Source organism: Toxotes jaculatrix, chromosome 9 (genome assembly GCF_017976425.1).
Source record: "Toxotes jaculatrix isolate fToxJac2 chromosome 9, fToxJac2.pri, whole genome shotgun sequence".
NCBI classification, from domain to species: Eukaryota; Metazoa; Chordata; class Actinopteri; family Toxotidae; genus Toxotes; species Toxotes jaculatrix.
In genome coordinates this window covers 17,404,325-17,418,461 of record NC_054402.1, presented here as the reverse complement: position 1 = coordinate 17,418,461, position 14,137 = coordinate 17,404,325, and the positions used below count along the sequence as shown (strand labels likewise).

Below are 14,137 nucleotides of genomic sequence, written 5' to 3'. Positions count from 1 at the left end.
CTTCCTCTTGCTTGGCTTTTCCATGTGCCTTCTGGCCCCCTTGCTATGTCCTCCTCCCCACCAACCTTCATTTCTCCATCCCTCGCTCCCTCTCTTACTCCTTCACTCTCGCTTCTCCTCACTCGTCCTCTTATCGGTATGCTGCTGCACGCCCTGCTGTCTATGCAGGCAGAGCTGAGAGAGGGAGAGAGGCAAAGAGGCAGAGAAGCAGAGAGGGAGAGAGTCACTGTTTAGCAGCAGAGACAGAATCCAGCTGGAGGGTCACGACCCTAAATGACCATCCACACTCATACACACACACAGACACGCTCAATAAGTCATACACCCACACTTCCCTGATGGCAGGAGCAATAGGTCATATGCCAACAATGTAGTAAGAGAGTGAGACAGACAAAAGAGGGAGAGGGAGAGAGAGAACGCAGGATTTAGGAATGAGGTGGAGGTGTGTTCAGTGCTTGCTGAGCCATAATTGTCCTGTGGTTTGGTAGGGAGGATGGCAAGGAGGGATAGAGATGAGGGTAAGGGAACGGGCATGGCCTGCAGAAGAAGAGTGCTTTTGCAGTAACGTCAAACAGTTTCTTTTGTCCTGGAATACAGATGAGGGCTGGATGGATGACTGCCTAGCTACACTGTTATGGGACTGGCAGACAAACATGCGCATGCACACACACACACACACACACACTGGATTTCTAGTCTCCTTTGATCGGCACATATGTAGGCATGTATGCAAGAAAACTACAAAGAAACATGAATCAATAATGGAATCATAATGGACTTGAAAGTATTTATATCAATACTCCTTCTCAAGTATCAAACTATCACTTGTCTGATCTTTGCTGTTGATTGCTGTTGTGACTTTTGTGGACTGGTCAAGGCAAGCATCTCCCATTAATGTGTTATGTAGTAATATTTTATTTACATGTCGCATAACAGTTTTTTTTTGTTTGTTTTTTTGTAATTCAGGTGTTAATTTTTCTTGGTAATTATCATATTCATAAAGAAAATGGTCCAAGTGTAATTATTTGGTAGTAGCCCACATTATCTAAATGTGAAAATTTAAACAGAACTTTTAAGATGTTCATCAATAAGTATAGATCCCTCAGTAGTATAGACCGTTATTTCTTGTTTCTCGTCTATTCCCCTTTGACTGTCAAAATTAAGATTTCCCTTTCCTTGTATATACAGTGTATACTTTTATCAAATTAACAGATACAAAGTTGCTCAGTTTTCCTGTAAATAAACATAAGTACTCTTGTGCATACACACAAACATTATATCCCTCACTTTGGTGTTATCAAATTCATTCCAGCACATTTATCTTATGGGGCTAATGGGAAATGATTTTGCTTCTGATCTCTAATGTTTGTCAACATGAAAGATCTATACAACATCATCTTGCATGACTAAAGACAACTCTTAAGTCTGTTGGAAAAAAAAGAAAGAAAAAAGAATGAGAGTTCAAAGCTCTAATCAGAGCTATAAAATTTATCTTGATGCTGTGAGGATTTTAATTAGTAGGGAATTCCCGCTGCCCATGATTACCCAGGCAATAGGGGACTTGATGTCTTTGAATCCGATGTTTATTCCCTGAACAAACAAAGGCATACTATTATAATTCTTTTTTTAAAACTTGAAGTGTAGCCAACAAATTCAGGCAGGGAAAAGTTCATAACAACAAACCACAAACACGGTGAAACAAAACCTATTTACGGTAAACTCGCAGGGCTGCAGGGCTGTCGCGAGAGAGAGCGAGAGAGGCGTTGGTTGTCATAGTAACAGTAGCCCAACACAAACGCTCTGAGCTCAGGGGCGCATGCTGTCGTCAAATACTTAAATACTCGTTTTATTTTACAGACAGTAGATTGTGCTAAACTGTGAAGTGAAAGGTTGATTGCGCCATCACAAGCTAGTAAACCAAGGAGAGATTAAGGTAAATTAGATATCCTCCGCAGTGTGTACGTTGAAGTTAATGTGCTGTTACGTTACGTTACGTTATGTTCACTTAACAAATCTTAGTTAGCTTCACGTTTATTAGCTTTCAGCTTTATTAGCTTTCAGCTAATAAACGCTTTCTTTATTCCTGGGTGTGTCACCTTCACTATACAGTTGCTGAAACCTCACAGGTGAGTTACAAGTAGCTTCCGCTTTATTCAAATGCTTCTTTAAATTGACTTCTTCCTGGTAAATGCTAGAAAAGCGGCCGTTAGCATTAACCTTAGTTTTGGCTAACGCTATCTCGATCTGTTCTAGTCATGGTCAAATATTAGCATTTGCTATAATGGACTCGAAATTCGAAGCTCTCTCTCTCTCTCTCCCTATATATATATATATATATATATATATATATATATATATATAGCGGTTTTTTTTGCATACACCTTCTTGGTTTTGACCAAAACAAATGACCTACAGGTGTGAACTAGGCACTCAATGATATATTTTCACCCACTGTTGCCTTAAAAAAAAAAACTAAGGATGTCCTATGTGGTTTCCTCACCTGGAGTCACTGTATTGTTAAAAAGCTGCTGCTGTCAAGAAGTAAAAGCTTCAGTATGCCATAGTGTGTCTGTCACCTAAGTGTGTACAATACACAATTTCAGGTCATGGCAGGAAAAGCACAGGTGTGATTAATAATACTAATCAAGGCTGCATCGTGTTCAGTTTTTCCCTGGTATTATGGGTAATGGTTTACTGATAAAGTTTCAGTGGGTACTTAAAAGTTATTACTTGCACCTGGATTTCCTGTTGTCACAAGTAAAAAACAGTCCTGTGAAAAAGGCCTGTTAGTTATCTCTCATGCGAGCTGACTTTGTTTTACAATCTGGTGGGCAAAAGTTTCATTTAGGGTTCTTCAGCGGGTGAAATGACAGGTTCTTTGTTGAAGTTCTTTGGTGACCCACCTAGAGCAAAACTTACAGTAGCTAATCACCCTCAACTAATGTCACCCTGCTATCCCCTGAGTTGCTAGCAGGTGTGACTGTCTCGTTATTATAACAATATATTATATCTGCGTTGCTGGCTAATTTCCGTAATTGGCTTTTACTGCTTTAAAGAGTTGCCAGCGGTTTGTCAAAGGCATAAGTCTGCCAGATACAATTTAAACACAGTGGATTGCTTGTTTTAACTGCCTCTTGTACATTTGAGCAAATCTGTCCCTGCTATTTTGCTCATTTCATTGCAGCAGTATTCGTTTATGGCGGTGTGTGATTTAGCATGGGCCCAGCGTGATAGCCAGTTTTATGCCATTACTGTTGGTTTTTATTGCAGAAGAGACTCTTTGTAAAAAGCACAGCGCAAAACGCTGGAGGAATACCTGAGATCCCAGAAGGAAGAGACATGAATTTAAATGACTTTGTGGTGCTTCCTAACAACAAGGCCAAATCCGTCAAACTTAATGCCAGGTAAGATGAGATAAGATCAATAATGTGATTTAAGGCATTTGGTAGAAGCCCATTAGGGTTACTTGGTTGCCATACTGTTTCCATCTGTTCCTATTTAAATTCTGTCCTGAGAATAGGTATTTCACAAAATGGAGTTTCTGGTAAGATAAACCTTGTGACCTGGATTCTGATAGTTTTCAGTGCACTGTACTTGTAATTTTCATAATGCCCAGTGCAAAACAGAGTCCGATGTCATACTGTAGTTTCTCATTTGCCAACGGGTAATTGACTGAATTGATGTCTGGCTTGGTGGTACCCTGATCCAGTGACTAATTGATTAAAGTATTGATCAGTCATTGCAACAGGGATCAACGAGTGCAGTAGATGAATTGAACATATTGATGAAAGCCTGGCTGTCCAATCCGACGGAGTAGGTCATTTGTATGATTGATTGTGGTTGATTGATTGCATACCTGTGAGTGTGTGTGTATGTTGCCACAGGAACCTGCAAGAACTGCAGATGGAGACTGTGACTCTGGCCCAGGAGAGCAAAGAGATGGAGGAGAAACTGCAACAGCTGAAAGAGAGCATGAGTAAAGAGAAGGAGGAGAGAGGGTGAGTATCAGTATCACAGTGTACGAGAAAGGAAAGAGGGAGGAGAGGGAGGGGTGGGGTGGGGTGGGGGTGCAGGCAGGCTTAAGTCAGAAGGTATGGAAGAATGGAAGTAAGACAGTAGAAAGCAGCAGGCAGGAGAAGGAGAAAGGGTGAGTTAAAAAAAGGAGAGAGGTGAGAAAAAGAGAGGATGGTAAGCTGTAACTGAAAACACAGAAGGGTGAGACTTATACTCAAGTTTCATCATCCTGCACGGATAATTTTACTGCTTCTTTTGTTGTCTGCACTCCATGATGTGTTATTAGTTTGTTGTGTTTTGGCTTGTGTGGGATTTCATGTTATAAACCCCACTAGCGACATGGCTCTGAGGATGGAGCTGTTCATCTGCCACTCTGTCTGACTGTCCAGAGAACTTGAATATACACAGTATGTGATTCACCGTGTGCTCGTTATCTTCGTTATAGTAAGAGTCAGTGTCTGCTTGAAAATTACTATAGTAATAACATTTTCACACAAAATCATAAATTGTGTTTTATTTAAAGAACATGAAATTAATTAAGAACACGACTGTATAGTCAGTAGTGGTTGTGACAGAGATGTGTAACAAAGTTAGGAATAAGTTAAGAATAAGTTAGTTTTGTTGTCCTTGCCTGTCACTTTCATAAAACATCTTCAACAGATTTTTCATACTTCTCTGTCATGTTTTTCAAAACCAAAAGCACTTTTGTTTCTATTCCACTTCCACTTTAAATCATAACAAAATAGGTATTTGACAAAGGCAGAACAGTTATGAAGTCTGTAGCCATATGAATCTACTGAGGAGTTGTGATGAGCTGTAACAGACATGAAAAGAGATGGAGGGAGTCCAGGAATTACAGCAGCTAAAGGGAGGGATGACAGAACACAAAAAGGGAAGAGGAAGAACTAAAAGGTAAAGAGAACTGCTGGGATAAATTCTATACAGCAGAGTTTCTAAACATCAAGTCCAGACTTCCTCTTCTGGGGGGGGGGGAGGGGGGGGGGGGGGGGGGGGGGGCTGTAACAGCTGCAAAAGAGCAAAGAACGTTGAGACGCTGTGTAATAGATGGAGGAGGAGACTAAATGAGAGTGAGGGGGGGAGGTCAATGGCTTCTCTACCTGTAAAGGTCAACAAAAGTTTGCCATGGAAGGAAAAAAGGAGCAGTCAGAGAACTAAAAAAGCCACTCATAGATAAAGTAAACTCATGCCCACATAGTGGACTGTTCTAAAGGTCAGTGGAGCCACTTGGTCACTGGACAATTGGTCCTAACAACTTGTATCCAGCGTTACTCATATTTTCCATTTACTACAATCAATGGGCAACAATGTTACCCACAAGTTAAAGACAGTAATGGCAGGGTTTCTTGAGCACAGACGGATGACACAAGAATAAACAACAGTAAAATCAAGGAGTAAAAGGAAAATCCTTTGATATAAAAACAAGTTTTAAAATAAAAGTAATAAAATTACTAACACGTGACAAGTATTGACCCAAGTATATTTCTTTTTAGTTTGTCTTTCCTTACTTTTCCAAATCGTAATCAAAACTACAAGTTCTGATTGTACCTGTCTGCAGTGTATTGCTCTTGATATGCTTTTGTTTTGCCACTGTAATTGTTATATTTTCAATATTTTCAATAAGCCTTAAATTTGTTTGCAGTATACCATATATTAACCGTCACAACTCTTTGGAGTAATTGTGGGAGATTTACAGAGGCTTACAGATTTTCTGGTCCAACATGTGCACTGTTAGCCAGCAAATGCTTATATTTATTTCTATAAATGCTTATCAAATATTTATCTAATTTTGAGAGGATAAGGCAATGATAAAGGCAGGAATTACACAGTTTTGTGTGCTGCTCCACAGGCACGTAAAAATCACTCTTCAGAACAGGTGAACTGTGTGTTATTCCCATGATACAGTTCAGTGAGCATTCAGATCACAAGCAGCTGCCCTTCAGATAGGAATTGAGTTGTTAGTCTGTCATCTGAAAAAAAGGAAAAATAAAGCAAGCAAAGAAGTGCTCTTGTGTCAAAGAATACAAAATTACACAATACAAAAACTAATTATTTTTTTCTCTCAAATTCATAGTTTATCTCTCTCTTGGTAACTTCTGAGGGCTTTTCATATTTAACAGAGACTGATTCATAATCAAAACAAGTCTAGTCTGAACTTGGTGAGATCATGGGAACATACTGTGGTCATGTTCTCTTAGAGGTGAATTTATTTTACTCTTTTACATATAATGAAATTGCCTGAGTCACTGGGCAAATTGATTATAAGCAACAGCAACAGACTGTTCTGCTTGTCTCCAACACTTTACTGTTTCCATGTTTTCACTTGAGACAATGTTTTTCTGTTATCTTGTTTTGATGATCAAAAGTGGGCAGGATACAAAAGTACCCTTTTTTTTTATAAAATACTTTATAGTGTCTGTAAAGTGATTTTAGATATATGTCAGTGACGAATTGGCTGTCACAGGACCACATCTACTGTAACCGATTCATGGGCATCAAGCATCAATGAATTATATTAAATACAATGGGACTGCGCACACATAATTCACAGGCACATACACACAGAGGCACACTAACACATGCTGCAACAAATTTATACTGGTCTATTGCTGTTTTGCGTGAGTCTCTGTGCGTGTATGAGACTATTAAAGATGTAAAACTCTTACATACCCATCTTTGCATTCATTTAAAATGGATTGGATAGCTCACTCACACACACAGACACGTGCAAGCCCACACACAATAGCATTCATTTTCTTTCCCCATTTCATTACAGAGTATGTACCTGGTCCATTACTATGACTGTTATCCAACAAATTCAGATTGAGGAGCATCCCAGCCTGTGTTAGAAGGAAATTAATTTGCAGAATGAAAGAAAACACTGGTTATTAATGTGATTGTTTTATTTTCTAGTCCCAGTTCACCCCATTTCATCTCATTTCATTAATAACTCAGGGATGTGTACCCAATGTGAAGTTATGGAGAACGGTGTAATAGGGATGTATATCACAATATATGAGCACATAACTCAGAGACAGCTTTAGGGAGAAGCAGAGTACATATATTACATCAAATAATAACAGCCAGAAAAAGGTACACACACACACACACACACACATACACACATGCACTCAAACATACATTTACAGATAGTACAGCTAGTTACAGTATCAGTGACATAGAGGTGATGAGAGCCGGTCTTTCCACATTATGCACTTGGTTCAAATTCATATATCCTCACACATAAGGAAATGCATACTATAGATTATAATTACAGGTTAACGTATTTAATGTTTTAGGAGACGTGTGTTTATGCGTCCTAGTGTATGAATACTTTTTTGTTTCTCAGTGGAGGCCTAACCCTAATTAAGAAGCCATACATCAGCATGGGGATAGGGCCATCTTGTCCAGGCTGCACAAACGATAAGCACATAAACACAGTGTTTCCTGTCACACTGAAATACTGCAACATTTACCGCTCCACCAGCTCCAAGATACCACAACGTGTATGTGTGTGTGGCTGCCAGTGTGTATTTTTGATACTACCCCACCATAAATAATGGAACTGGTGTTTGTGTGTGTGTGTGTGTGTGTGTGTTTTAATACTTTGCAGGCTACAGAGGGTACTGCACTTTTTTGGCTATGTCCGCCTTGTGTTCCTTGATCAGTAAAGACACACTGAACTCTACATATCTCTGAAATATTACGGTATAATCTTTATCTAGCTTGAGAAATATTTTACATTTGTGTGTGATACAGCTTGAAAGAGGGGGAAAGCTATAGCGAGAATTTGTACATATACGAGAGGGAATATGTGAAGGTAGGAGAAAGACTCAGCTGGCTCAGGTACAAAGTGTAAATAGATGAAATACTGTACTCTGAATAAAACTTGGCTTAGAGGTAACTGGTATAAAAAAATATATAAAAAAAAAATATTTATAATGATTCTTTTTTCCCCCTGAAATTTACTTTCCTGTTTAGAAGAGAAAATTAGTTAACATTTTTTTCAGACAGGCCTTTGTTGACTAGTAATACTCTGGTGATTGGTTTTCATGTGCGGTGGTGTCACTAATCAGTCTTGACTGTGTAGAGCTGTTGTCAAGGAGAGCACACTAGAAGAACATTTTAACACCTTTTTCATTCCTGGTGCTACTGCTGGGAACAGATGAAGAGGGGTAGCAGGGACTCTGTCATTTACAGCAAGTCCTTTGGGTCCTTTGACATGGATCAGATGATTGGTTGTGTTGTGTTGTGTATGTTACCAGTTTTTCCGAACCCAGTTTGTGTAGTATATTTGCTGTCTGTTGGAAGAGGATGGAAGGTAGAAGAAAAGTTTGTGGGACATGTGATGAAGCTGACAACACGTGAACTCGGATTGCAGAGGAGCAGTCAAGGAGTAAATTACATTATTGGCTACTAAAATAAAACAGATACACATGACCTTTCAGGCTTTTACAACTGAAGTTCAAATTAATGTAGCTGCACATCCCTCCTGTCTTTTAGCTGAAAGCTGGGTGTAGTGATGCAGCAGTCTTTTAGATGTGAAACCTGGCTTAACAGTTTGAATCAATTAATTAGTACACCTCTAATGAAATGGAGGAAACAGTGCTCATCAGTTCTCCTCTGATTGACATGGGAAAAAGCAGACAAGGATGGGGGTTTGGCGTTTAATCAGGTGTTCTGGTGTATAATGTGAAGGTTACCTGGATTTTCTCTAAGCTTCCTCCCTTACCTGTTTTTTTCCTCTCAGAACATGCGAATGTACTTTTGAAAAGCCTTTACAGTAGATCTTCAAGCTGTGATTTATTCTCAGGCTGTGGAGTGTACTGCGTGTCTGTGTTATGCACCTCTCTGTTTTCCCTCTCTCTGCTTGTCTCTTACATCTCAGAGCTCCCGGAGTAGATGAATTGTTCATCTTTGTCTTAGACTTGGGCTACACTCTCACACACTCACATGTACGCACCCTAAGAATAGGCGAACAAATTCAGTTTGCTGAGAGGATGTGCAATATAATCAGTTTGTGAAGAGTACACAGGCGATAATAAAGCCAGACCGGCAGCTTGGGGCAAATGCAGTACATCATTCTGTGTTTTGGCCTGCCGAGTCGCAGATTTAATGTAGCTTTGTCTTTAGGCCTACATGGCTTACAGACACTAGCTCTTGCCTTATTTAAAAGTAGAGTTGAGGTTCCCTTTTTCCTGCTTTCTTTGCTGTCTCTTTGCTGTGCTTCTCTTTCTGTTGGCTCTTTCTTTATTCTCATTCTTTTTAGTCTATATATGCACTGGTTTGATATATTTGTTTTGGGTTCCTCCTATCACCTGTTTGAGTACATATGTGATACCCGACACTGCTCCTGCTGGACTAAAATGTGTTAATGTTTGTATTTATTGGATTTTGTTTCTAAATCTGTCTTGCCTTTGGTAAATTTCTTTCCTGGTCTCCCTCTCTATTTGTGGCGTGTCCTCTCATCTCACACTGGGAGAGAGGGAATCGAGAGAAGACACAATTACTTTGGCATTAGACTTTTAAAGTGTGTGTGCATTTGCATGTATGTGTGTGTATGTAGGACGCAGATGTTGCCAGTTCTCCCTTTGGGTGAGACGGGTCAGTTAAAGCTGATAGCTGTGTGTGTGTTTGTATGTATGTCCGTGTGTTTGTCAGGTTTGAGTCTGTCCAGGTACGACAGGTGTTGTTTGCCTTGGGTTACCATTGAATCACTTGCCGTTTGCTCTCCTTTTGTTGGAATATATCCAGAGATCATTTAGAAAAATGTGCTCCAAAAGCTGATGTGAAGCATTCCTCACTGTGTTTCCTCTGCTTTGACTTTGATGAAGAAATGTTTTTTGACGAGGTGGCATTTGGTGTTGTGGTGTTTGTTTCCAGTATGCAAGTTTTGACACAGCAGTTGTCATCTTCTATCCGTCCACAAGACAGTGAAAGGTGCACAGCGATGTGTCATCGTAGTGTGTGTCTGCGTGTCTGTTTACTCTGTGTAACAGGTATAGTCAGGTCACTGCATGTCATTCGCACCGCGCTGCTGGCTTTGCATAGACTGAAGTCAACAAAATCACTTTCTCTCTCTCTCTCACACACACACGCACACACATACACACACGTGGTTGTGCTGATTGGAGACATCCACCAGCGGCACTCTATCAATGCACTAGGTTGAGATGGATGTGTGTGTGTCTTGTGTGTGTTTGTGTGTGTGACAGAGAAACACTGAGTGTGGGAATGTGTCTGTCTCTGTATGTTTCTAAACTTTAAGCCACTATTCTATGTGTGTGTGTGTGTGTTTACTCATATGTATAATGTATGTGTGGATGTGCCTGCATGTGTGTCTGTGTGGATTAGACAATGAGATCTTTGTTAATGCAAAGTCCACACAGATACACACATGCTTCATCTCTCCAGGTTGCCTTGTCCTGAGGGGACACCCTGTCATCCTGCACCGACAGGGGTTTGCCTCAACTGTCTCCCCTAGCGACAGTCCAGTTGCCAAGGTGATGTGGCCAGGGTGATTACCTGACGCCCACCCTCAGTGTCAGCACAGCACAGCAACAGTGTCAGGGGTGTTGGCAACACTTGCCATCACATGTACACACACACACACACACACACACACAGATACAGAAAGACACTCACACACACACACACAAATAGAGTCTGACTTCCTGCGCCTTGACAGGCTGCCAGCTCAATCCAAAATAAACTTCTTTCAAAGACAGCCAGACATCACAATAGCAAAATAAATAGCATAAATAATTCAACAACATGAGCATGAATAACTCACGTCTAAATGAGAATTCCTCTCCACTACTTCACTTTCTGCAACTGACAGGATCGCCCTGCATGAGTGTATGTGTATGTGCACGCATAGGTGTGCACATTTGGTTTATGTTCTTTATTTGCATGTACATCTATGTCTGTGTGTGCTCATGTTTTAGTGGGTATAATTCCTGTTACCTGTGTTGTGCGATGTTCAATAGACCTCCATTATCTATGCTTTATATTGGCAAAGCCAAATTTTTTTGTGTATGTAAAGGTGTGTGGCAGAGTACTTTCCCCTGCTTAACAACACGAGGACCATGTTGTGATAGAGTAAACACGCTTTTTGGTTTAATGGAACAAAGTCATTTTCTAAATTATTTCTTTTTTTATGGATTTAGGCTGAGGGAGTTAGGATTTAGTTACTGGGTACTGTTACATGTTTTTCATGCTGAAATTATTTTCTTTTCCTTGACTTTAGTTCCTTCTCTACTTAAAACCTGGCACTTTAAATTACTTTAGATGATTAAATTGCCTTCACTTTCATCTTACTGGAAATACAGGAATAGCAAGTTGTTTGTATTGCAGTTTTTGCATGATCTTCCAAGTCTAATACAATTTGAGAATGATATTGTTCTGGTTGTTACAGCTAATATTGAACTGTAAAGATATTCATCGATCACCTCCATTCACTATGCTTTATATAGTGTATAAACTGTATAGTGTCCTAGAAGAATGACTAAACGTATCTTTGAGTGTTTTGATATATGCCACTGTTGTATTATTGTTAATGAAGGACCTCAGCTGTTATGTTTTCAGCTCCCATACCTAGATCTATCAGAATGACTGTTTCATTTGTGGATATGGAAAATATTTCCCCCTTTAGAGCAAAAATGTTCAAACATGAACAAATCAAATCAGGGACTGAAACAGATGTAAACACTGCTTTTCTTTTCATTTTTCCTTTAGAAGTTGTAGCTAGGATACTGTAGATGAGCTATACGTGTCAAATTCAAAGGGGGTGTATTTCAAGACTGTTGATTTACAATTACCAGAGAAAAACTCTCTCTCCTTATGTCTCTCTGTCTGTTTAGGCATTCAGGAGGGTTTAGATGGAAGTCTGGACAATGTGGCAATGCTCTAACAAACAGCACCAAGAGGAACAAAGAGAACCGACTCCAAAAGGTACAGAAGGAATCTGTGCATCTTTAGATGTGTGTATGATGTGTTGATTTTGTCTCTGTATATTAGCCCACACTTGTGTTTGTGTCAACTTGATGCAGTCACTTTAACCTATATATTCATAAATGCCATTGATATAAGGTTATTATATCAATGGCATATTGATGTTACTTAGGTACCATGGATGGTTTGAGATGAGATTGAGAAATTATTGCCATTGATCTCAGGGGTGGAGCCCAAATGTCTTTGAGTTTACACTAGGGAAAAGTAACTCATTTTGTGAAGTTTACTACTGCTTCAGAGTGAAAAAGACCAAGAATGATTTAATCTGCTTTTTAATTTCAGCAGTGGCCAGCTCCTATTATTAAATCTCTCCTTGTAAAACAATGTGGATTATCACTGAGAGACGCTAACCATATTGTAGACTGTTATAATTTGTGTCAAAGTCTAAATACAAACCTGAAAGCACTGACTTTCTAAATGCCACTATATGGTGCACTGAAGGAGACAAGAAGTTGCTATAGTTACTTATTGTGGTCAACAGTTTCATAACAGTAAAGAGATATATTCAAGAGTAAATTAACTAATTTTATGACAGAGACTGGAAATTGAGGAACCCCATATGTAGTAAGCTTTTATTTATTTGTTTGCACATTAAAAATGCATTGTAAAAGTGCAAGCAGTATAAGAGTAGTCCATATACACATATACAAACTCAGGTTAAACCAAGTCACACCCACATACACACACACACACTTTATCAAAAAAGCCTGTACAGGAGTTTTAGAAAGCCAAGAGGTTATACGACTGTCACCACTAATTTGTTTCTTCCTTTCTCCTCATCAGCTGTCAGCAGGCAAGGTAAAGATTCGAGTACTGAGGGATGAACCACTGACAGGTGAGTAGTTTACAGCCACAACCTGGGCTTTAACTGTAGGTTACCTTTATCAGGTAGACTTCACACAGATGTGTACTCAAGAGCTGTTGATCTCTTGATACACTACCTTGTACTGATATTCTTCCTACCCTTCACATTGAGGATCCAATAGCATTGAAGAGCAGCTACAGAGCACCACCTTGGGAACTGGGAGAGGCTCAGTGTCTTACCTACAGTTACTTCAGAAAGGTGGATACTTGCCATCACAGGGGCCAGTGGAGGTCTTTTGTTAAAGATTGATCTCTCTAAGCAGGAGCCAACCTTGGCAGAATTATTAATGTTTTGAACATGCCTGAGGCACAGAATCGCATCTTGAATCAGCGTGTTTCAAAAAGTCCTGATATTATTTGTTTAATATGTACAGCAACAGTAAATGCAACTTCATAAGAAGTGTATTTGGTGGATGAAATTAGTTACAGCTGTGGCTATATCTGGGGATATATCCTTTGTGTTTTGTCGTTATTTACTACATAATACACGTGATAACAGTGGCTTAAGATTCCAACCAGTTGTATAAGTATGTTAATATTTTTTTGCACAGAAACCACAAAGCACCTCTGATTCTTCGAAAATGTTCTTGTACAAACTGTACAGTTTCTCTGTTTGTCTCTGCAAGGAGGTGTTCAGTTACATAAATAGCTCTAAATGTAAGTGATGTTAAATAAAACCCTCTTGCCAAATGTTTAATAAAGTATACGTTCTCTTTTTAGCACCACCTCAGCCCCCACCTGCACCTCAGCCCCCTACCATTGGTCTTCGGACGACAAGAAGAAACAGGCTGAGGGGAACACTCTGTGGACAGTGTGAAGTCAAGACCGCTGGACTGGTATGCACACAAACACACACACAGACACACACACGCCATTGTATGACTGACATTCTTGTAATTCTTAATATTGGTGCTTTTTCACTGAACAAAAAAATACAAACATCATTCCACTTGGAGTCTTTGTTTTTTTGAGGTTGAAACATATCTTTTTGAGGGCTCAGATTTCACTAAGTCACATCTTCATGGTCTAACCTCAGATTAAATGTGAATTAAATGTGAATTAAAAGTGTATTTGTGAAGTGATAACTGACCCTGATACTGACACATTTACATGTGGCTCAAAACACCAGTGATCAAATAACTTGACCTACACTGGATCTCTCACTTCGTGTTTTTCCGTGCTCCTTCCCTCTATCTTTTTCAGCCTGTCACTCTCCATCTGTTCATCT

General features: G+C 39.6%; 1 protein-coding gene across 1 annotated transcript; it reads left to right on the top strand.

The window, feature by feature from the left end:
• The first annotated feature begins 1,832 nt into the window (after nucleotides 1-1,832).
• On the top strand, nucleotides 1,833-13,726 carry zbbx (zinc finger, B-box domain containing). Its single transcript, XM_041046600.1, has 6 exons — nucleotides 1,833-1,933; nucleotides 3,271-3,404; nucleotides 3,885-3,998; nucleotides 11,895-11,985; nucleotides 12,829-12,880; nucleotides 13,641-13,726. The coding sequence occupies exons 2-6, from the start codon at nucleotides 3,340-3,342 to the stop codon at nucleotides 13,724-13,726; spliced, it is 408 nt and encodes a 135-aa protein (XP_040902534.1). The 5' UTR covers nucleotides 1,833-1,933; nucleotides 3,271-3,339.
• Nucleotides 13,727-14,137: the final 411 nt, after the last annotated feature.